This window comes from Cydia splendana, chromosome 6 (genome assembly GCF_910591565.1).
Source record: "Cydia splendana chromosome 6, ilCydSple1.2, whole genome shotgun sequence".
NCBI lineage: Eukaryota > Metazoa > Arthropoda > Insecta > Lepidoptera > Tortricidae > Cydia > Cydia splendana.
In genome coordinates, this window is record NC_085965.1 from 1,529,570 (window position 1) to 1,554,532 (window position 24,963).

A 24,963-nucleotide genomic window follows, 5' to 3' on the forward strand; every position below is an offset into this window, starting at 1 on the left:
AGGGAAGCCATCACGTATATGAACATCCCATGAGTGCGAAAGAGTCAGACTACCAAAGAGAAAACGTAACCACTTTTGAGTTTGACGACGGCCGCGGACGGCCAAGAGCTTATCACGGTAATTTTCAAATTGAAAAATATACACGGATTAGGACGAAAAGTATTAAATAAAGTAATTCAGTGAAGATGGTGTCTTGTAGTGTGCCGGATTGCAGTGTCACAGGGCCAAATAGTCCAAGCAAATACTCATTTCAGAGGATTTATGATATTCCGAGCGAAATTTTCATAACGATATTTTGTCAAATTAACAGCGTAAAAAGTGTAAGAAGCCGGTTTATACAGTTCATTATAAGTTTTTCTTCCTTTGTGTGCTAATATTTTATCATATTAGTCTATAATTTAAAATATTTTGTGTAAAAACATAATCTGTTACTTTACGCTAGGGCTTGACAAAATGTTCACATGACAGTATCGATAACTTGTCGGTATATTAATAGCTATGTAATTATTTCTTCACAAGACATCATTAAGATATTAGCTTTTATAACCGACTTCAAATAATAACGATTGTTATACCTTTTTGAAGGTGTTCATGTATAGCGGTAAACTTAAACTTCACTTTCCAACACAGTAAGAGTTACATTAAGATAAGTCTGCAACGATTTTGATGGCAAACGCAGTGCAAGTGTTATTTATACGTCATATTGTCGTAGAATTTTAACGTTTAAAATAACATATTTCAAAAAGTAGTCGATAAAGCAATCAAACATCGACAGATTATTAATATGTTGTAACATGACATCACTATTTTTGATCTCACATAGACAATTTACGCACACACTTGCATTTCATTTTTGGTCACACTTTCGAAGATTGACAGTTGTTCTTTGTCATATAATTCTTTGTTTAACCCTGAGATAGTGTCGCTGCAAACAGCTTACGTATGGCAATAATGTGCGTACGTCATGTATAGTCGGGGTAGTGGGCATTGGCTTCATGTTTATACTCGTATAATGTCAAAACATTGCTTACAGAGAATTCGGTTCTTTCAATTTACCTATTCGTCAAAATCTGATTCTAAATATTCAATATTTATATATTCTTCGTTTTCTGACTCTGACAAAGTCTCATTTTCATCAGATGTTGTGTCGCTTTCAGGACCACCAACCTTGATTATAAAACGTTCAGTCTCCAATTCGATTATAGGATTTTTATCGTAGATCTACATGATGTATAATGTAAATGAAATATTAAAGTTTAAACCAAACAACTAACCAGTTCAATAAAACCGCACTATGAAATGTCAATACCGGTCATGTCAACAACCAACTTTAAAACATTGTTTATTGGAATGCTATGTAATCCTTCGTCTTTTTTAAGCTGTAAGTATTTGATTGCATTCACTACAATTTTTTTCGCATCTTTGGGATTTTTTTCTGGCATTTTTTTAATAAAACCATTTATATTTGAATTTTGTTTGTTTGTTTACATCGGTGACATTCGATGACATCCAACGTTCGTTGTCAAAGAGTACTTCTTGCCAGTAAAAGAAATTAGTACCATTGAAAATCCGCAAAATGGCGAGGGTCAAATAAACTGTTGTCAGGCTTTATCTTTCAGTGGGAGTAGCAGCGAAAGAGCTATTATTATTTGTCACTGTATCACATTTTATTTGTTCCCCACCGTTTTTTTAGTGTGGATTATGGTGGGCAACAAATGAATTCGACCAATCAGTGTCGCATTTGCGTATGTTTTGTCCCTCACGGAGGCACGCGTATACCACTTCTATACGATCCTACCCAAAGAATTATATGACAAAGAACAACTGTCAATCTTCGAAAGTGTGACCAAAAATGAAATGCAAGTGTGTGCGTAAATTGTCTATGTGAGATCAAAAATAGTGATGTCATGTTACAACATATTAATAATCTGTCGATGTTTGATTGCTTTATCGACTACTTTTTGAAATATGTTATTTTAAACGTTAAAATTCTACGACAATATGACGTATAAATAACACTTGCACTGCGTTTGCCATCAAAATCGTTGCAGACTTATCTTAATGTAACTCTTACTGTGTTGGAAAGTGAAGTTTAAGTTTACCGCTATACATGAACACCTTCAAAAAGGTATAACAATCGTTATTATTTGAAGTCGGTTATAAAAGCTAATATCTTAATGATGTCTTGTGAAGAAATAATTACATAGCTATTAATATACCGACAAGTTATCGATACTGTCATGTGAACATTTTGTCAAGCCCTAGCGTAAAGTAACAGATTATGTTTTTACACAAAATATTTTAAATTATAGACTAATATGATAAAATATTAGCACACAAAGGAAGAAAAACTTATAATGAACTGTATAAACCGGCTTCTTACACTTTTTACGCTGTTAATTTGACAAAATATCGTTATGAAAATTTCGCTCGGAATATCATAAATCCTCTGAAATGAGTATTTGCTTGGACTATTTGGCCCTGTGACACTGCAATCCGGCACACTACAAGACACCATCTTCACTGAATTACTTTATTTAATACTTTTCGTCCTAATCCGTGTATATTTTTCAATTTGAAAATTACCGTGATAAGCTCTTGGCCGTCCGCGGCCGTCGTCAAACTCAAAAGTGGTTACGTTTTCTCTTTGGTAGTCTGACTCTTTCGCACTCATGGGATGTTCATATACGTGATGGCTTCCCTTTCGCACACTTCAGCTGTCTGTCAAGCGCAAGCGAATCCTAGGTCTATGATCCTACCTTCTATGCGTAATACAAATAACATACGCATGCTGCTTATGTATAGTTGGTCAAGCAGATCTTGTCAGTAGAAAAAGGCGGCAAATTTCAAAAATGTAGGCGCGAAGGGATATCGTCTCATAAAAAATTTGAATTTCGCGCCTTTTTCTACTGACAAGATTTGCTTGACCATCTATAGTTTGCGATCTTGTATAGTTTATTTCTTTTTTTTTGTTTTACAAAGAACTTCACACTTCACAGAAGTAAGAATGAGGATATTTATCGGGTATAATGCCCCTTATACCTGATAAATATCCTATAAAAAAAGGGTTGTCATAAATTATTCTTATCTTTTATTTTGTATATTATCATATTTTTTGTGTACTTAACTATGTTGAGAAATTAAAACCTTTTTTATTTTATTTAAGGGGTTATACTTTATTACATTACATCTATCCTTTAGCCGGATACTCTGCTATCTTGTGGCTAAGCACTACAGGAAGATACTTAATTTTCTCTGTCCCTCTCAGCAGAAGTGCCATGGTTAATAATCACTGTTTACGAAACACGTAATTGAATAACACATTCAGATTCAGAGCGTTTAATACGCTATAAACGTACATGTCAAAAACATAAAAATAAAATCACACACACACACACACACCTAAAACTAATTAAACCTAAAACTATACATATACACACGTCAATTAATCATAGAATAGAAAATAAAAAGCAATTACACAATAATAATAATGACAAAATAAATAATACTAATTAATACCCATAAAATTAAGACTATAAAAGGCTTTATCAATCAAGTACTTTTTCAGTTTATGGACAAACAACTCATAAGAAGTTGCTTCTTTGATTTCCGGCATTAACGGCATTAAGCGGTTTTATCTGTTTTAATGTAATGTTTAAAATATTTAACACATAAAATAAAACATCGCTTATTGTATTTAGAAAACACTGATTTCTCTTGAAGCAACAACATTCCCATTCGATATAAACTCTTGCAAGATGTCGGGGTGGGGCTAAATGAAACAGCATGGTTACACTGTTCTCTATATAGGCAAGTAAGCAGCGATTATTGACGATGCACGTGACATGAATTACCTGAAACAGACAAAGTAACAAAGAGAACCTTATTCAAGCCTTCGTCAACCAGAATAAGGAGCTAGTTGGCGTCATTGATATAAGTTGGTCAACACAAAAAGGATAACCTCGTGAGAAAATTTCTTTTTGTGTCGCCTAATCAATATTTTTAGGCAGACGTGCCTCGTCCGATTTGTATAGACCTAATGAATGTTTTAAACCCAATAATAATAGGACAAAATTATCCCTGTAACGATGCTACAACAGCCGTGATGAAAGTCTGCTGGGTGTAGTATAAGCTTCAGTCTTTAATAGGCTTCTTCTTAATAGGCTAGCTTAGTCTTTTGCGGGCACTGTATTGCCTGAAGCGCGCGTCGCAGTGTCGGCATGGGTAGGGTTTCTCTCCTGTGTGTATGTGAGTGTTCCTATCCCTTTAACAATACCACTCCTTACCAGGGACCGTTACCGGTATTCTGACTACAGGTTATTATTGAGGTATAACCGGTGTAATTTGAATTTGGGTATTTATATCACTTAAGCTCCGAATAGAGGTATTCGAATACCGGTATTCAATAGTGTTATCGGTTTAGCCAATTGACAACAAATACCACTATTTGATAGTTTACTCCTAAAGCTATTACCGGTAATAAGTAAGTGCCAATACCGGTTGTAGTAGTACCACGATTCGTTCCTTCGCTACTCGTCAAGGACGTTGTCCGGCCCGCTTGTAAAGTTGTAAATACTTAAGATCCGGATCTTAGAATGCCAGTTTTCATGTTGGCTGGTAAAATTAGCTGTTAGGTGATGATTTTGAATGATAAATATTTAATAGCGTTCATTTGATTCATTTAATTGTTTTTTTTTGTTGATTTAATTGTATTTTATTATGTATGTAGTTTATAATCTCAAATTAGACGTGCGCGCCGCCGCCATAAGGAGTCCGCGCGCCGCCGCCGCCGCCGGTAGATTAAAATACGCGCCGAATATTTTTTATAAGACAGTCTTATGCAGCGTTAAAATATGTAATAGGTTATAGTCCGATAAGAAATAGTTGAAATAGGCGCCACTTCCTACGTAACTCTCACATTTTTGACGTAAAATACTTACTTAAACATGGCAATAATTACGTACTTACGGAATTTTTTTGGTCATATAATTTAATTTCTACTATTTTATGTCGCACCAACACCATACTAACTATTTATTATGTGGCAGTACGATTTACATAAAAATGTGTTGTATGTACCATGTACCTATGGGTAAAACACATTTACAAAGTATAATGTCCAGTGTTTTAACCGTTGTCGATTACAAGGCACTTGTGCCAAGTATGCGAAGAGTAAAATTATCACGTTTTCTGGTAGTTTTTATGAATATGAATATGAATTAAACAGAGGGATTTTAGGTGTTTCAAAACCTTTTAAAAAGTCATTACTTGTCGTATTGCAACGTAATGAACCAAATAGATAAAAAAATATTATTACGGTTTTTTTTTCCTGTGCGTTCATCAAGACATCAAGAGACAGACCCGATTTCATTTAAGAAATTTCTTACGAAAATATTGATAAAATTGCATGCATTGTTGTATACCATTGCTCAGATGTTGCTGCATCCCCCGATAAGTTTGATTTAATGTTAATAAAATGACGCCAATGACTGGTAAAATTTTACCACCTACGAGCTATAAAGCTTTTGGAAAAATATAAAAATAATAGGTTTTACTTTAGTTCATAACATAAGTTGACATTATCAGTAAGTGTATTTGTAATTAAAAATGCAATTATTCTATATTTATTAAAAAAAAAAAACATGAATTTGACAAAAAAAACCTTATGCATATAAAGTACTGTATACTAACTAGGCAACGTCCAAAATACTAGACGTCTTTTCATTATGCGGCGTATCTTTTTATTTACACCGAACCTGGCAACATCCAACATATTTGACATACCTATGTTTTTTTCGAAACTATTATAAATAGATTTTTTTCATGATTTTTCTACAATAAACAACCACATAATAAGATAATAACACCAAAAAAATGATACTAACACAGTTTTTTGAGATTTTTTTCCCTTGTCGATTTAAGGGTTAAGCATGGCTTTTCATTATACGTCTTAATATTGAAAAGTTGAAAAATTCCACGCCGCCGCCGTGGATTTTTTTGTGGCGCGCCGCCACCCAATTTTTTTCGACCGGCGCGCACGACTAGCGCCGCACAATAGGCATTTAGCCGGCGGCGGTTCGCCGGTCAAAATTGGTTGGCGGTGGCGGCGAATCGGCGGCGTAGCCTTGAAAACTTGGTTTATGCGAAGAGAAGTCAAACCTTAATTCATTTAATTTCATTTCATTTAATTTATTGAATTATGGTAGGAAAAAAGTTTTTCATGGCATTAACTGTAGATAAGCAGCATAATGAACATCTCTTTATATTGTGAGGTTACTGTTAATTGAATCTATCACTAATTCACTACACTTTATAAAACAAAGTCCCCCGCCGCGTCTGTCTGTAAGTAACTATATGAATGTATGTTCACGATGAACTCAAATCAAAACCTACTCAACTGATTTTCATGCGGATTTCAGCTATCAATAGAAAGATTTTTGAGGAAGCTTTAGTTTAGGTGTACAATTTGTTAAGGTTTTGTGTAATCCGTGCGAAGTCAGTGCGGGTAGCTATAGTCAAATATAATAGTTATTATATGTACGTATCGCCAGGAGAGGTGAATGATTACACACACTGCTCGCACAGACCACCTACTAATCGCAAAAATAGTATGAATGAATCAATGAGTGAATGTGACTTAAATGTACGATATTAAAAGCCTATAAAAACCCCTTCAAGAAACTTTTTTGCAGTTGATATCAACTTGATATTGGTACGAAATACGGAACCCTAAAAAGAATATTAATTTCAAAAATGTCTCAAAAATTGTATTGAACAACTATTTACAACTAATATTGCTCAAAGGTTATTATTATTATTATGTTTTATGTGGGCCTTTGACTGTCGCTTCGACCAAGCTGTGATCTATTGTGACGGCCCTTTAAAGTTCATTACTAATGCCCGTTGAATCCAGGGAATTCCAGATTCTTTGGGCCGTAATGCTCTGTACCTCATAGGGTTCCAGTATATGTCGCCCTAGGTAGGCACTTCTTTTGGACATTAGTGGTCCGCAGGAGCAGAGGATGTGCATAGCAGTCTCCTCTGACTCTTGGCAGAACCTGCATGTCGCATCTTGTTTTTTCCCAATTTGAAACATGTGTTTGTTCAACTTGCAGTGTCCAGTCAAAATTCTAGTCACCGCACAAGTTTTGTGTCTTTTGAGCCCTAGAAGCTCCTTAGCAGTTTTGCTGTTGAACCCTTTGATTAGAGCTTTCGAGTGTTCTTGTCCTTTTACGAACTTCCACTAATCGATTGCTCTCGTTTTTTCTATGTTGTTGAGCAGAGAATATGCATCCCGTTTTGTGGTTCCACAAAACGGTTCTGGGCCGACCAGGGGTGTGTCTGCGCCCTTTCTAGCAAGTTCATCCGCTTCTTCGTTTCCGTTAATGTCGGAGTGCCCTGGTACCCATCTAAGTATGACTTTGTTGGAATAAGCCAGTGCATTTAGGTTTGATTTACAGTTCTGGACTAGTTTTGAGTTTGACTCAAGAGATTCTAGTGCCAGTAGAGCAGCCTGGCTGTCTGAGTTGATGTAGATATGCTGGTGTCTTAGGTTTCTATCCAGGTTGATCTCCGCACATTTGTTGATGGCGAAGACTTCTGCCTGAAAGGTTAACTGGAAGAGATCACTTAAAGGCATAAGTTCGCCTTTGTACTAATGACGAATGTTATTTTTCCTGTTTTGTTTTGATTTTTGTACAGTAAAGTGTTTTACTACTACTACTACTATATTAAAGCAGAAGGAGTTGAAAATAAAGTTCCAGTTAATCCTTGTTTAATATTCGCTGAAAGTTGTTGAGCATTAGACTTTTCTGAGTGAGCACTCTATGTATTTTTTTCTTTATGTGGTTAAATGCACGTAATGATTATTTTTAGATATAATCTTAATTTATATTTTTGTTCGGTAAATAAAACAAAAATATGATATGAAAAGTTTTCTTGATTTCTATTTAAAGTTAATTGTTTTTATATAAAGTACCATCTCTTAAAATATCGGTACCTAATTTGTTAGCACGTTATATAAAAGCAATAAATTCCCGATCAAACTAATCTGCATAGCATTTGCAACGACAACGTGTGTAAATATCATCGTTAATGTCAAAGTTCTATGAAAATATGACGTTTATATTATAATAACACTCCCTCACTTTGTTCTGTTCAAATCGGTGCAAAGTTAGCTTAGACAGACTCTAGTATCTGACAAGGTCACGCCGATGCCACACCGATAGCGCAGAATTTTGGCGGCGGCGCTCATATTTCATATCTTTTGCTCATGTTTTCTGGGATTAATTATTTTCATTAATTCATTCATTAACCTCGTGCCTTGAAACGGTCGCAACGCTCAATTTTACAGATTTCGAACCACTTGCTACGCTCGTGGTTAAATCATGAAATCTTTCGCTTGTACAGCGATCAATATAAGCATGAGCAAAAATAATAGAGAGTAAGTTACATATGTCTTTGGCATGAGGACTTAACAACAACTTTAACCTCTTGTCGCAAAGTTTTTGGTTACTCTTTGATCAAGTGCAATGAATACCGGTATTAAATACGAAAACCATTACCGGTATACTGAATACCTGTTATTATTGAGGTATTAATGAATACCGGTATTTCATTATGTCAATTAGTGTACAAATAGCGATAAAGACAAAAACGTAATGACAGCAATACCTCTAATGCGAATATAGGTATAACATTTTAACCGTTATTCGTTTGACAGTTTTTATACAGGTATTTAATAAAACCGGTTATACGGTCCCTGCTCCTTACCACGATCATTAGACCCTGCTATATTTTTCGTGCATTACTAACTCATGTCTGTTGGGAGCGCTGGATTTCCGGAAGCGCACGACGCAGTGACGGCAAGGATACGGTTTCTCTCCTGCGTGTGTGTGGGTGTTTCGATCTCTGTAATAGTATGTACTCCTTACCACGATCATTACACCTTGTTAAGTTCCTCGTGCATGACTAGCTCATGTCGGTTGCGAGCGCTGGATTGCCTGAAGCGCGCGTCGCAATGTCGGCATGGGTACGGCTTCTCTCCCGTGTGTGTTCGCATGTGATTGTTTCGGTCGCTGAAACAATATCCAATATTAGACTTTGTTTTTAGGGTTCCGTACCCAAAGGATAAAAACGTACTAAGACTCCACTGTCCGTCTGTCTGTCACCAGGATGTATCTCATGAACCGGGATAGCTAGACAGTTGAAATTTTCACAGATAATGTATTTCTGTTGCCGCTATAACAAATATTTAAAACAGAATAAAATATTTAAGCGGGGTTCCCATACAACAAACGTGATTTTTTTGCTGTTCTTTGCATGATGGTACGGAACCCTTCGTACGAGAGTCCGACTCGCACTTGGCCGATTTTTATGTCTTAGATCTTTCATTCATTCACATACTAAAACATGTTTGAGAATACACTATTTTTCGGATAGGGTGGTGTTAAAATTGTCAGGGCACTTATGGAGAACAGAGTACTGGGGCGGGGGAGGAAGGGACAGGGTATAGATTTAGATTTTTTCTTTATTTCAAGATGAAAATTACACTATAAATTTGCTACATTCGTCAAAATTATGTTTATCTTCTCATCATGATCGTCAAAAATTACATTATATATTTAAAAATAAAAAATATTAAGATTAATAAAATAAAATTATGTCTCCCAATAAGGATCGTCATGTACAAAGAAAAACATGTCAAACAATTGAATATAAACCAAGTTAACATTAAAGTCGATGTCAACATAAATAATTTGTAACTGTCATTAAAATGTCGAATTTAAACATAAAAATATCACAAAAGAACAAAATGTCATGTTTAAAATACAAATCTACAATTTAATAATAAATAAAATTACATATGTTGTTACAAATTCAATTCCATGTACTCATTTACAGAGTACAGAGGGTTATCCAACAAAAGGTTTCTCAATTTGCGCTTAAATGTTTCGTCACACGGCTCATTTCTCAGAGCGGCAGGTAGGTGCTCGTAGTAAGTAGGGCCGATTACTCGTGGGTTCTTTCTTGAAAGTGCCATGCGACGGGGAACTGTTCTCAGACGCCCTGCAGCTCGAAGCAGTTTGCCCGGAAAGTTAATGCGTGCAAATTGGGATATATTCTGTCTTACATATATCAGTACATCGAACAGGTACTGTGAGTAGTGCGTCATTATACGTTGAGAACCAAAAAGCTCTTTACAAGGGTGCCTGTCTTTCACACCGGCAAGTGTACGTATTGCGCGTTTCTGCATTATCAGAACTCTTTTGGCATCTGTTGAATTGCCCCAAAGCAGTGAGCCGTATGCCATGATAGAGTGGAAATGCGCAAAGTACACCTGCTTTAAGGCTTCTGCTGAGATAAGTGGTTTCAGTTTTCTCAACGCAAACGACGCACCACCCAATCGATCACAAAGGTTGTCTACATGGCACTTCCAATTTAGAGTGTTGTCAATCATAAACCCTAAGAACTTACTCTTTTCGCACATGGGCATCGGAAAGTTAGCCATGCACGGTGGCAGTTGAACCTTTCGACCAGAAAACAACATAATATTTGATTTAGTATAATTAAGCAATAGCCCATTTGCTGAGAACCATGCCTCCAATTGGTTGCAAGCATCATGAATTTTTAAAGCCAGTTGGTCATAAGAGCTTGCACCAACTAACACAGTTGTGTCATCCGCAAACAATACAGACAAGCCAGCTCCAATATTCGATGGCAGGTCGTTGACAAATAACAAAAATAAGGTATTTCCAAGGGATGAACCTTGGGGAATACCAATATTTATATCTCCTGCATCAGACTGGATTGACTTGCCATCAGTGAGTAATTTCACGACTTGTTTGCGGTCTGACAAGAATGAGGTAAACAGTTCATGGGCACTGCCTTTGATTCCGTACATTTTCAATTTTTTAAGCAATAACTCGTGATTTATGACGTCAAATGCCTTTGACAAGTCGCACAGTATAGCGGCAATCTTATCCTTATCGTCTAACCCTGTCATGATAGAATCGAATATCCTGTATGTCGCGGTGGTTGTCGACATTTTTTGTCGGTAAGCGAATTGGTTTTCGGTGAGCAGGTTATTCGATTCTATATGAGTCATAAGGTGAGACGATAGGACAGATTCTACCATTTTTGAAATGGTGGGTACTATTGTAATAGGCCTATAGTTATTGACGTCACACCTGTCACCCTTACCCTTGAAAACTGGACACACTCTTGTGTTTTTTAGCACGCTAGGATACGTACCAGTTTCAAAAATAGTATTTATGAGAATGACAAGTATGTCGCCAATAACAGGCCACAGACACAAAATAATTTTTGGCGAAATGTCAAAAGCATCGACAGTGTCACCTTTTTTTAACATTGAATGTAACGTCCTGGTCAATAGATCACGTGTGACGACCGGCAGAGTGTAAGATGGTACATTGGTAGTTTCTAAGTGCCTCTCAAGATAGCGTGTTGATTGCTCCATATCATTTCCTATTGCGTGTTTGCACCCTATCCCTAAAAAGTGTGTGTTAAACGTGTCTGGCAACTCACTACTCTTCACTTCAATATTGGTGTTAGGATCGCGGAGACATATGTGGTTCGATCTTACTTTTGTGCCTACCTCCTCATTGACAACCTTCCATATTTCTTTGGCTTTATTGCTACTAGAAGCCAACCTACTCTCAGTGTGAGCTCGACGAGCCTGTAACGCAGTGATCTTAATTATAGAAGAGTAGTGCTCAATACAGTCAGTTAATATGGGGTTGTTGGGATACTGGCGTCTTATTTCGTGAAGGTCATTGTGCTTGCGAACTAACTCCGCTAAATCATCACTTAACCACGGTACGGTGTTATGTTTTTTATGCCTAATCTTCTTGAATGGAAAGTGAATATTCATATAGTATGTCAGAATTTCAAATAATTTAGCAAATTTATAGTCAATGTCAAGGTCAATATTGTAAATAAAATTAAAATCATAATTATCAATGTCAGTATAAAATGAATGGAATGAATTTGCACTAAATAACCGGCGCTCAATCACCTCATTTGACTTTTTGTTATGTTCAGTAGTCAACTCAAACTTTTGAGCGGTATGGTCGCTTATCGCAGTAACCAACGGTGTCACTGAGAGCGTGTCGGGCGCAATGTTGCTTAAACCGCAGTCAATGGACGTCGCACAATCCGCAGTCTCCCGAGTGGGAAACGTTACAGTGTTACGACATCCATAGGCCCTTAATACATCATTAGTGCGTCGTTTTAAACTAGAGTCTAATAAAAAATCCACATTATGGTCGCCAATAATGAGAAACCTTTTGTTTTCGTCAGTTAGCTTCCTTAATAGTAATTCCAAATTCTCAATATAAATGTCAAAATTACCATTACCGGTTCTATACATTACAATAATAATCAAGTTACAATGAATAATTTCTATAGCCGCGAATTCAAAATGATATTGCACGGCAAAAGTAAGTAGGTCATTACGCTGTCGATATTCTGTGCCTTCCTTTACGTACAGCGAAGTACCGCCATGTGCGATATTTGTGCGACAGTAATAACTAGCCAGCGCGTACCCACTTAACCTCACTCGTTCAATTTCATTTTTTCGACACCAAATCTCGCTAAGTCCTAATACTTGTGGTTTCTCGTTATTTGTTAATAAATCTAGTAATGAAGTTTTACCGCATACCGATCGTACATTTTGGTGTATAATAACAAACTTAGAAGATACTAAATTGTCTTTGTTATCTCGTGTCTTGTTGATACGTTTTTTGGCTGGACTGTGTTAAATAAACGCACTGAAACTCCAGATGGCCAATTTTTAGGGTCCCTGGCGACCTTTTGTTTATTAGCTGGTACATCAAGGCGAAAAGAAGCGTACTTTCCGCGGGTGACGACCAGCTGTTCGCATACTGGCGTTGGTATGTTGATTTGGGTCTGGACATGTCGAATGACGTCGTCTAGGGTGGTGTCCTCGCTAAGGTTGAAAATATGGAGACTCACGATGCGGGGACCAGCAGCGCGAAGACCAGCTACAGCCGATTTCGCGGGCAGATTGACGGCTGATGATACAGCAGTTGGTGGTGGTGCAGCAGCTAACAATGGTACAGATGGTGGGCAGTGTATCGCTCCAGGATCTGTTGACACAGCTGGTGTTACACGCAGAGAACCCCTCGGAGAAGAGGCTGCCGGTGACTTCGCCAATTTTTGCTGTTGTGGTGGCCGTACCGGCAGCGGCAAGGCATTTTGAGGGGACGTTACCTTAGTGGGTCCCTGTGGACTGTTTTTATGGGCTGCTGTGAGAGCCTTACGCCTTAGCCTAGAACGGCCCTGGTCTGAGGTGGAGGCCACAGGGGGTTCTTGGGTCGGAAGCTGGATGGAAGGCGGCGGCGGAGCAACAGGGGGCTGGTCATCACCCAGGAAGATCATGCCAAAAGGGCCAGACTCGTTGAGTGAGACGTTTTGTGAGTCCGGTAGTGCTGTGTTATTAGTGCCGGTTATAACCCTGAGAATCTTCTGGATGCTCTCGTTTTGGCAAGTAAGTAGCTTTTGTTGCTCACGGATGGTGTTATGGCAAGCTAATAATTCTCCTTTCATGTTCAATATTTCGTTATTTAAGTTTGAAATATTATCCACCAACCTGTTAACCGCCGCCGTATTCGTAGTTACTTTATTCTTTGTTGGGGCCATATCTTGCGTCTTCTTATAGTAAATATGTATAGTTGGATGTCAATAGTTAATAAATAATATTATAATTACACTCAAAACTTTGTATTAAATAATAAAACAAATTAAATATGCAGAGCTGTTTAAATTTGGCTGTTAACGGTAGCAGCGCCCTCTAGCTATAAAAAATAGGGTTTATTTCGTTTAGTGTCCGAGTCATAGTGTAGACTAAAACGGATAGATCTGTCATTTTAGTACTAAATGGTTACGAAAGTAAGATGCTACATGCACAATGGTAGTACACAATCGCAAATAAAAGACGTGTCACATTATTTGCGATTATAAACATAAGCTTAAGATGTTCATAATATACAATCACAATGTCTACACATAGCGTGAGATGGGCTATAATTAATGTATGTAATTATTAAAAAATAATCAAAATCTTACGAGGATCTCTTGAAGCATTTGCCGCACAGTTCACATTTGAAGTTCTTAACGTCACTGTGAGTAATTCGGGAGTGTTTCCGGAGATACTCCATTGTTTTAAAGGCCTTGTCACACTCCTTGCACTTGTAGAGCCGCTCATTAGAGTGCGATCTGCGGGCAAAAGAGAACTTTAAGTCACAGATTATTAAAGTTCAAAATTGCATTTGAGAATAACGCCACAGGAGGTAAGGCCATTGTTAGGTTAGGGTCGCGTAACTTGTGGCCTACAATTGCTGTATGTCTCTCTTTCTAAAGCTCCTTTTGTCAAAAAGAGAGGCACTCAGTGCAAGTTACAATTTTTATAAAAACGACCCACGCTTACAATAGGCCTGATGACAAATTTTGAAATCCCTTTTATTATTGTCGGTACACTTGTATTGGTTCCGAAAAACACAATATTTCAGGTATACTCATAAGATTTAACATAGATAATTGCATTTTATTATAGCTAGTTTAAACTTCGCGCGAAAACGCCTCGCATGCCATTTGTGACGTCATTATTTAGTTGGTGGTAGGGTGGTAGACATTGTTTACATACTTACAGTTACGAATTTCCCTTGAATCCGAATGATATTGTTAATTCAGCACCATATATTACGATTAGGGATGATAAATACATTACAACAATTTATCACAATCACTCATTTTACACAAAAACTCTCACACGGTTGCAGTTTAAGATGAATTATTTAGATACATGTAAATTTTGAGTGAAAATCACCGAGCGCCGGTTTTACTTTTTAATTTTTCATTTTTTCTAATTACGACAGCCAACAAGGCAATGATAGTTCCATTCAGCCAAATAATTAAAAGTTTGTTGTTGAAATATCGTATTATTTAGCATTTTATTTAAATAATAACAAATAGATATCTATTTTATATCGTGTAATAATATTTATTGTACGTAATAAATGTTTAGTGGCGAAATAATATTTTTTTTGCACCTTTCGAACTCTTTGGTGAGGACGTATAGATTTCGGTCAATGAGGTTGTCTATGTTGCTCTAAGAAATATGTTATGGATTGATGACGTCACTGTTTGGAACGCTTCTGATTGGCGTTTCAGTAATAATGGCCGATTGGAGAATTTTGCACTTTTATTTTATTGAATATCTTAATAATCCTTCAGTTTATACTGAGATTAGGCCATTTTTTAGAATCATATTAACATATATGTTTCTTTGAAACCATTATTTCCATGATTCTTTGTTACTTGCAACAGGCCTATTTGTAAAAGCAAATTTTATTATTACGTCGGGCCTAAAACAATATTATCATATTCAAAAATACATTCAGCATCAGATGGATAGTGACGGCCAAAGTGGTCAAATATAACGTAACCACAGAATAACGAATAGTACTACCGACGTAACACACCTTTGTTACCATAGAAATAAGGGTGTGTACGATATATTTGGCCACTTTCTCCGTCACTGTCTATTTAATGCTGACTGTACAAACTTGAGATTGACAATAATGTACAGTTGAGCTTATCCCAGATGAAATTGGCCGCATAATGATAATGTATAAAATATTGTATATACTTACTCTAAATGTGTTTTGAATGACACTATGCCGAAAAAAGCCTTATTGCACAATTTACATTGATGATTCTTTTCCTTTTGATGGAAGTCCCGTCTAAAATAAAAGAAATTAATTATAATTAGGCCAATAACATATGATATCCCTATCACTACACATAAAACAAAGGCCCCCGCCGCGTCTGTCTGTTTGTGTGTTTGTTTGTATGTTCGCGATAAACTCAAAAACTACTCAAGGATTTTTCTGCGGTTTTCACCAACCAATAGAGTGATTCTTGAGGAAGGTTTAGGTGTATAATTTGTTAACCCGTGCGATGCCAGGTCGCTACTTTAATATATAGAACAACCCATTACACCCAAGGCAATTTACTTACATATGTCTCAATATACTATTCCTCAAACGAAACTTCTTCTGGCATATATCACACTCAAATTTCAGCTCACTGGTGTGTACCGTGGCGTGTAAGTCAAGCGCGGCCTGCGTTATGAAGCGGCGCTGACACGACGCGCAGCTGTAGCTCAGCGTGTCTGGGTTGTGGACCTGCATCTTGTGCACGGTCAGGTGTATCACCACTGCAAGGCATTATTGGACTGTCAGATAAGGTAAATCATATATCATTAAGGTAATAGATACAGAAATCGAGCCACAGTTAATTGTGTGTCGCATTTCCAGTTTGATGCACACAGAAATAGCCCTTTTTCGTGCTAACTACATGATCGAACATTCCTCAATCTGATCCAAAGTCATGGTTCAGTATGTAGATCTCTTAGTAAAGTTGAAATTTTTATGCTATTATTTTACAAAAAAAAACAGTTCAAGATAATGACGGTAATACATTATGTCAAAAGAGACATTATGTAAAGTTTAAATATTTTTTGGAAGATTCAGTAACATCTAGAATACCATTTACATACAACGGAAAATTCTTATAAATATTCCATGTGAATGCTAGTTACCTTTATTACAAATATCACATTTAGATTTTACACCTAAATGAGTGTTCTTGTAATGTTGTTTTAGGCTTGTTTTATTGATAAAGGTCTTGGGACAGGCCTCGCACTGCATAGCCTGCCGCTCCACCCTGGGCCGGTGCCGGACGGCGTGCTTCTTAACATCAAGGAAGGACTTGCCACACTCCTCACATACTTCACGTTTTCGTTGCACTTTTACAGACTGCACTTTCTTTGGAGGTATGGGCTTTAGATACACTGGTGCTAGGTATATAAAGAAAAACAATTAATTAACTAATTAATAAAGTCTACTAGCCATTAACTCAGTAATGGCTTGAAAGAGTTTAGAGAATCAAAATAAATTATGATATTATAAAGTGAAGTGTAGTATAAAGTGATTAAATACCTACAGAAATAAAATACTTACTTAAAACTTAATTAAATACTTTCTTGGGATTAACACATTCACTGACCCCGACACACATGTGCGTCCACCGTCCTAGGCCCCGACCGTTGTTCCTAGGCCACGCCCCCTGGCAGTGAATGCGTTAACACATCCTAAAATATGTCTAATGGATATAAGAATAATAAAACAATACTTATAAGGTTTACATACTTACCATTTTCCTCAGCATTATCTGAAATACTTCTAGATTCAACTTTTTGTACAACACATAGAGGGTCTACATATAACTCTACACCTTCTGATGTGTTTGGTTCATTTTTAACATTTACTTCTAAAACCCCTAGCGACTCATCATTAATTGTTTCGATTTCTATTTTAATTTCTTCTTTTACTAATAGTCTTGAACCAAATTCATCAGAATCTAAGACATTCTCATGTTTCATTCCATTTTCATCCACATACACAGACAGTTTTTGGGTTTCCAACCCTAAAGCTGGGTCCAGACACTTCAAATATGAATCATTTTTTAGAGATGTGGTTTTAAAATTGTAAAATGATACGATTTTTGTATAACACTTGCTGCATAAATTTCTTGTTATTTTGGAGTCGGTGGTCACCTGTAAGTATAGCAAAATGTATTATGATTGTAGAAACGTGTAAGAATAAACTCAATATATAAACATTTACCTCGATATCTAAGCAAAACAGCATAATATCGGAGCAGTTTCTGTTGGTCTCTTTTATGCCTGTTTCCAGCTCCGAAATATGTTTATCAGCTGGAGTTTGGAGGCAGGTTCTGCACATGTTCATATTGTTTTTTTTTTCGCCACTACATAAATAAAACAAAGTTACTATCTAGAAATAATTCGCTATTTACTCAACACAATATACTCTAACACTGATTCAAGCATAGACCTAGGATTCGCTTGCGCTTGACAGACAGCTGAAGTGTGCGAAAGGGAAGCCATCACGTATATGAACATCCCATGAGTGCGAAAGAGTCAGACTACCAAAGAGAAAACGTAACCACTTTTGAGTTTGACGACGGCCGCGGACGGCCAAGAGCTTATCACGGTAATTTTCAAATTGAAAAATATACACGGATTAGGACGAAAAGTATTAAATAAAGTAATTCAGTGAAGATGGTGTCTTGTAGTGTGCCGGATTGCAGTGTCACAGGGCCAAATAGTCCAAGCAAATACTCATTTCAGAGGATTTATGATATTCCGAGCGAAATTTTCATAACGATATTTTGTCAAATTAACAGCGTAAAAAGTGTAAGAAGCCGGTTTATACAGTTCATTATAAGTTTTTCTTCCTTTGTGTGCTAATATTTTATCATATTAGTCTATAATTTAAAATATTTTGTGTAAAAACATAATCTGTTACTTTACGCTAGGGCTTGACAAAATGTTCACATGACAGTATCGATAACTTGTCGGTATATTAATAGCTATGTAATTATTTCTTCACAAGACATCATTAAGATATTAGCTTTTATAACCGACTTCAAATAATAACGATTGTTATACCTTTTTGAAGGTGTTCATGTATAGCGGTAAACTTAAACTTCACTTTCCAACACAGTAAGAGTTACATTAAGATAAGTCTGCAACGATTTTGATGGCAAACGCAGTGCAAGTGTTATTTATACGTCATATTGTCGTAGAATTTTAACGTTTAAAATAACATATTTCAAAAAGTAGTCGATAAAGCAATCAAACATCGACAGATTATTAATATGTTGTAACATGACATCACTATTTTTGATCTCACATAGACAATTTACGCACACACTTGCATTTCATTTTTGGTCACACTTTCGAAGATTGACAGTTGTTCTTTGTCATATAATTCTTTGGATTCAAGTGATTCAGCTTTGACTTGACATTGACAGTAGAAAGGCGCTTGCGGCTTGCGTTTCGTTACGTTAGAGTAGTGATTATATTCTCTTTGGTTACGACTATCAACCAAAGAATATAATACTCACTAGGAGAAGAACGGTAACTCCATACAAAAAAATGTACAACCAATCAAATGTACAATGTAAATGTTGTATGTGTAGACGACCGGTCTGGTCTAGTGGATGGTGGCCCTGTCTGCTGAGCCGATGGTACTGGGTTCGAATCCCAGTAGGGGCATTTATTTGTGTGATGAACACTAATATTTGTTCCTGAGTCATGGTTGTTTTCTATGTATATAAGTATGTATTTATCTATACAAGTATGTATATCGTCGCCTAGTACCCATAGTACAAGCTTTGCTTAGTTTGGGGCTAGGTTTGATCTGTGTAAGATGTCCCCTAATATTTATTTATTTATTTATGTCCCCAACCGTTTATACTAGTGGCGCTGTCGTTGTGTACCAATGGAACTAAAGTTGACAACCGGTTTAGCCTGGCGGGTATTAGTAGGTAGTAATTCTGTTGATAAACATATTTGTTATCTTCATATCACGAAATATATGAAAGATGCAAATATTACCCCTTGTTTGTGGTATTATCAATTGATTTAAATAAAAGGCATATTTATGTTTATAACATTGTATTATTATATTTATTAAAAAAATGTTTTACATATAGAAATATACACTGAAAATTAAACCCTGACAACTTAATAAAAAAATAGACATTAATAAAGCGCATTCACAAAGTTTTCAGTATAATACAAATAACTTTAGGCATGCCTACCTATTACACTTTACACACGGCATTTTACACAGATTTCCAACTTGTATTCATACATTTCTTCACGGTTAATTAATACGCTTTACAGATGCGTTATGACGCGGTTCCTTCTGAACCCACTAAAGCTGTGAATTTCACTCAAATATGTATATTCAACAGCCGTTGCTCCGCATTTAGCACATATATTGCTGTAATCCATGTAGGTACAGACTTACAGAGTCTTAAGTGGTAGTACCGCTACGTTTTATTTATTATTTAAAGATTTAATAAATAAAATTTTCGTTATGAACTTTAACCACAGCAGTTGGACAGAGTCATTGACAAATATATTTTTTTATTATGGTGGGTAGACGTACCTACCCTCCATATATTTTATGAACATTGATAAAGACAGTTGGAAGCAAATATTCATTATAAAACTTAATCGCGTGTAATTAAGTTTTAAATGTTTTAAGTCCCGTTTTATGATTTTAATAATGTAAAAAATTCGTGAAAATTTAAATCTTAGTTGGGAGCAATGTTGCTGTAGAAAAATGTTTTTATTTTGATTACTGGCAACTTTTTCTAGGAGGCCAAAGCACACATAGAAGCTTCAGGCGCACACATGCGCAATTATAAGGGGACATAACTTTCTTAGGAAGTGAACAGGCCTTGCTATCAACGTTCTTGCTTTCATTCCAAAGTTTTTGCACACGGAGTATTTAACTTGCGCGTGTTGAGGAACTCTTGCACACGGGGTATTTAACTTGCGCGTGTTGAGGTACTCTTGCACACGGAGTCTTACGCGTGTTGAGGCACTATGCTAGAGCATTTAGTTGCTCTAAGGCAGCGGTCGGCAACCTTTGAGCAGCCAAGGGCCAATAGTAGTTAACGGAGGTGACGCGGGCCGTACTTTGTTAATATTTATGACTTTATGAGACATTGTCGTTTGTCACTATTACATACAAAATAGCCAAGGCGCCTCTCGGGCCGCAAGTGACAGTTTCGCGAGCCGCATGCGGCCCGGGGGCTGCAGGTTGCCGACCGCAGCTCTAAGGCACTATGTTATAACAAGCAAGCGTATTATACACGTACACGTTTTTACATGCCATGCTATACAACATACTTAGTCTCGTAACCAGGCCATAAAATAAAATACAAAAAATAGTCCAAGAAATTGTAGAAAATTATGGAGGGCGCCACTTCCTACGTAATTGTCCAATTTTTTATGTAAAATGCTTAAACATGGCAACAATTTAGTATGGAATTTTTTAGTTCAATTTTATTTAATTTCTACTATTTTATGTCGCACTATAAATAGAACGAAACTGGACGACTCATATATTAAAAAATTACTTGCGAAGGGAATTCTGGGGAAGGCAAAATAAAACATATATTATTGGTCGTCTTAACGTCTTTTAATTTAATCATACAAAGTATCTAACAAGAAGCAACATTTCGGGAAGTTCTAAAGTTTGTCATATTTTTTTTATACTTGGAGTTAAGATAGGACTGTACTGCAGATAGGCTTCATAAGTAATCTTAACAAAGCCCACCCAGAAACCACTACTGAGGAGTATCTAACGTCACCTCATAATCTACTAAATGAAGGCTGCAGACCACGCCAAATAATTATTCATATACATATATGGGTCACAGGGTTGTCATTCGGCTTTTAGTTTTTTTTTCTGGTGCGCAGTAAACTCGTGGCGGCTGCGGTGGTGCGAGCGGCCGAAGCGCACGCCGCAGTAGCGACACTCGTAGGGCTTCTCCTTCGTGTGGGTCACCATGTGGACATTCAAATTGCTAAACAAATATATTGATTCTATAAGATAAATTATAGATTAGATTCTATGTAATCGTACCCCCACGTTTGTCAAGCGTTCATAGGCGGGCGACTTTCAATGCAATCGGACCATTAAGTAAAATGTCCAAAATGGCAGTTAGAGTCAGGCTAAGACTCTGCATGGCATTTGCAATGACAAAGTGTGACACAATCAAATATCTATGAAAATATAACGTTTATAATGACACTCCCTTTTTTTTTACATGGAGAACCAACAGCTATAACTATGCTAATAACAGCATCAATAGTGACACAGAGCCAATTATAGGATCTCACATATAGCAACATGTTACTATTTAACATTAAGTTAAATAGCACGCACAATGTTACATGGGCACATGCAATAATATGTTGGCAACATTATGTATTAAATACTAAAACTAATTACTTAAGTTGGATCAAGTTACACAATCAATAATTCTGTGGCCCTAGTGAAAAAGGGTACAAGTCACGCGCAGCTTAGGTGTAAAAGGGCATAAGTGTTACGTGGAACTTACGCCCTTTTACAACTGCGCTGCCTGAGACTTGTACCCTTGTTCACTAGGGCCACAGAATTCAATGACTACTTAACAATATACAGGGTGATCAATCCAAATGGGTCAGTATGGAGAAGTCAGAAACTATGAGAGATAGCGAAATCTGTTCTTAGGAACCATGGCTTCGATTTTAGATTTAATAATAATGGCATTAAATTTTTTTTTAATCTATCATACATAAGCGGGATTCGAACCTGGTCAATATTCTTTATGTAATCGCGTGTAGTATTTGTTTGTATGGCAACTTTTAAACGATGCGTGATAGGTGGGGGGTGCTCGACCAAATGTCATAGAGGGCCCCGAGACAAAACAAACTACATTAAGAAAATTCAAAATGGCCGACTTTTTTTTTATTTTTTTAAGTTGGTCCGAGCGCGCTGAGATTTGGCATGCGGCGAGCCTGGGGGCCCAAGATTACCATGTCAAAATTTTTTTTTGGAAAAAACTAAAATGACGGCGGACACGGGCAAAGTAAAATTTTCAAGCAGGTTAAGCGAGCCCGAAGTGCGAGCTTCAAAGCCGGGAGGCCGAAGGCTGACCCCGGCGGACGGCCGAAGGCCCGGAGCGGAGGCGGTTGGGTGGAGACCCCGACTCCCAAAACGCGAGGCCGAAGGCCGAGCTGCGTGAATGCGGTGCTTCCAAGCGTTCTACCAAGTCAACTGTCTTGATGAGCGAAGCCGGCGGGCCGAATGCCCGACGACGAAGCGTCGAGGCTTCGAAGGCCGAAGTCCGAGCTCCGCGTAGGGCCGAAGGCCCGAAGCGTCACACGAGAGGGGGATGTTGGAGCTTAAACACGACCCAACACTTTTCCTATTGGGAGTCGCGTTTTTGGAGTCGGGGTGGAGGCTCAGGGCCTTCGGCCTTCCGCCGGGGTCGACTTTCGGCCTCCCGGCCTAAAGCTCGCCCTTCGGGCTCGCTTTACCTACTTGGAAATTTGACTTTGCCCGTGTCCGCCGCCATTTTGGATTTTTCCAAAAAAAATTTTGACATGGTAATCTTGGGCCCCCAGGCGGCGAGCCTGCCAAATCTCAGCGCGCTCGGACCAACTTGAAAAAAATTAAAAAAGAGTCGGCCATTTTGATTTTTTTTAATGTAGTTTGTTTTGTCTCGGGGCCCTCTATGATATTTGATCGAGCACCCCCCACCTAGCACGCATCGTTTAAAAGTTGCCATACAAACAAATACTACACGTGATTACATAAAGAATATTGACCATGTTCGAATCCCGGTTATGTATGATAGATTTAAAAAAAAATGCCATTATTATTAAATCTAAAATCGACGCCATGGTTCCTAAGAACAGATTTCGCTATCTCTTATAGTTTCTGACTTCTCCATACTGACCCATTTGGATTGATCACCCTGTATATTTTTACATACGAGTAGCAAACAGCAACTGCAGTTATTATGACCAATTAAACAACTTATAGTAAGTATGTTGGACTTAAAAACTAGAACTTGGATAATAATTATAATATCTCTATATAAATATATCTACTTCGGGCTCGGGCATACATACCTACCACCAATGTTTAAATCAGTGCAAAGTTATTTTACATGGACTCTAGTTTACCTGGTAGTCCTGAAGCTCTTGTTGCACAGCTCGCACTGGTAGCCCCGGACGCCGCTGTGCACGGTGAGGTGCGCCCGCAGCGTTTCCTTCGTCTTGAGAGATAAGCCGCATTCGTTGCATTCGTACAGCCGCTCCGTAGTGTGGGTTCTGTGGACCAAAGTCAGTGTTTTTTTAATTAATAGCGACCCGCCCCGGCTTCGCACGGGTTAACAAATTATACACCTAAACCTTCCTTAATAATCACTCTATTAATAGATGAAAACCGCATGGAAATCCGTTCAGTAGTTTTTGAGTTTATCGCAAACATACAAACACACAAGCAGACAGAGGCGGCGGGGGACTTTGTTTTACACGGTGTGGTGATAAAAATCTCTTAATATAATTTGATAAAGTGTTAGGGGTGCACCAAGCGGATGCAGCGCTTGCCCGAGTTGCCCGTGTCATGGGGATGCAAGCAGTAGCTTTTTTTTTAAATATTGTTATTACATATGAACAAAGTAAGTAACTTATTGATCTCAATAATCCCATAACTATAAAGTAGAATTATTCAATCAATACCTTATTAATTTTATTATTGTTGATTCTTACCCTAAATGTTCTTGAAGTGCGCTGTTGGTGAAGAAAGCCTTAGGACATAATTCGCATTGATGTTTTCTTTCTTTTTCATGGACCTGCCGTCTAAAACAAATGACAAATGATCAGATTGCTCAGGTGGATACACCAAACGAAGTTTCAAGTTTTGATTCTAAGATGTTTATAATTTATCAAACTGCGAAAAGTTTAAAAAACCATACGCAACTTTTTGCACCGTATCTATATAGACAAATCAATTGGCACCTGAATCATCAAAATCCGCTCCGTAATTTTAACGCGTGGAATACACGACACACATATTAGGTCTATGCATGACTGTGTCGCCGCCCTGGCGAGTATGTGACGTATTTGTTGTAAAAGTTGGCAAATTACAAATAGTAACTGTCCTATGAATGTTCAAATTTCTATCACCGAGCTGTCGTCGCTTGTATATATCTCTCTATCGCTTGTATACTTATATCAAAGAGAATAGAGTGTATAGAGGATTATTGTATTCATAACATAACCTTAGCCAGATAACTTACATATGTCTAGCGACAAAAGGTTTCCTGCTAAACTTCTTCTGGCATACGGGACACTCGTGCGCATACTCGTAGTTGTTGGTGTGCGAGATCACGTGGGCGTCCAGCTCGGTTTGCGACACGAAGCGGCGCTCGCACTCGACGCACGGGAACCGCAGCGTGGACGGGTTGTGCCGCGACATG

General features: G+C 37.5%; 2 protein-coding genes across 2 annotated transcripts; both read right to left on the bottom strand.

The window, feature by feature from the left end:
- Window positions 1-3,446: 3,446 nt before the first annotated feature.
- On the bottom strand, window positions 3,447-17,947 carry LOC134791239 (zinc finger protein 2-like). The gene is made up of 8 exons (XM_063762219.1): window positions 17,733-17,947; window positions 17,260-17,662; window positions 16,646-16,903; window positions 16,063-16,261; window positions 15,696-15,785; window positions 14,110-14,259; window positions 8,934-9,077; window positions 3,447-3,854 (listed from the first exon to the last, which is right to left on the bottom strand). The coding sequence occupies exons 1-7, from the start codon at window positions 17,853-17,855 to the stop codon at window positions 8,942-8,944; spliced, it is 1,359 nt and encodes a 452-aa protein (XP_063618289.1). The 5' UTR covers window positions 17,856-17,947; the 3' UTR covers window positions 3,447-3,854; window positions 8,934-8,941.
- Window positions 17,948-21,106: 3,159 nt separating this feature from the next.
- Window positions 21,107-24,962, bottom strand: LOC134791248 (zinc finger protein 391-like). Its single transcript, XM_063762230.1, has 4 exons — window positions 24,784-24,962; window positions 24,254-24,343; window positions 23,666-23,812; window positions 21,107-21,516 (listed from the first exon to the last, which is right to left on the bottom strand). Exons 1-4 carry the CDS (start codon window positions 24,960-24,962, stop codon window positions 21,375-21,377), a joined length of 558 nt encoding a protein of 185 aa, XP_063618300.1. The 3' UTR covers window positions 21,107-21,374.
- Window position 24,963: the final 1 nt, after the last annotated feature.

Excerpts from the sequence above, each read along its gene's own strand:
- LOC134791248 (XM_063762230.1), bottom strand. The coding sequence starts at position 24,962 with ATGTCGCGGCACAACCCGTCCACGCTGCGGTTCCCGTGCGTCGAGTGC. Across the intron at positions 24,344-24,783 it reads CCTTTTGTCGCTAGACATAT|ACGGCAGGTCCATGAAAAAG; the intron begins GTAAGTTATCTG and ends CATTTGTTTTAG. Across the intron at positions 21,517-23,665 it reads AAGAGCTTCAGGACTACCAG|CAATTTGAATGTCCACATGG; the intron begins GTAAACTAGAGT and ends ATATTTGTTTAG.
- LOC134791239 (XM_063762219.1), bottom strand. The coding sequence starts at position 17,855 with ATGAACATGTGCAGAACCTGCCTCCAAACTCCAGCTGATAAACATATT. Across the intron at positions 16,262-16,645 it reads ATGTGATATTTGTAATAAAG|TGGTGATACACCTGACCGTG; the intron begins GTAACTAGCATT and ends AATGCCTTGCAG. Across the intron at positions 9,078-14,109 it reads AAATGCTTCAAGAGATCCTC|CGACCGAAACAATCACATGC; the intron begins GTAAGATTTTGA and ends ATATTGTTTCAG.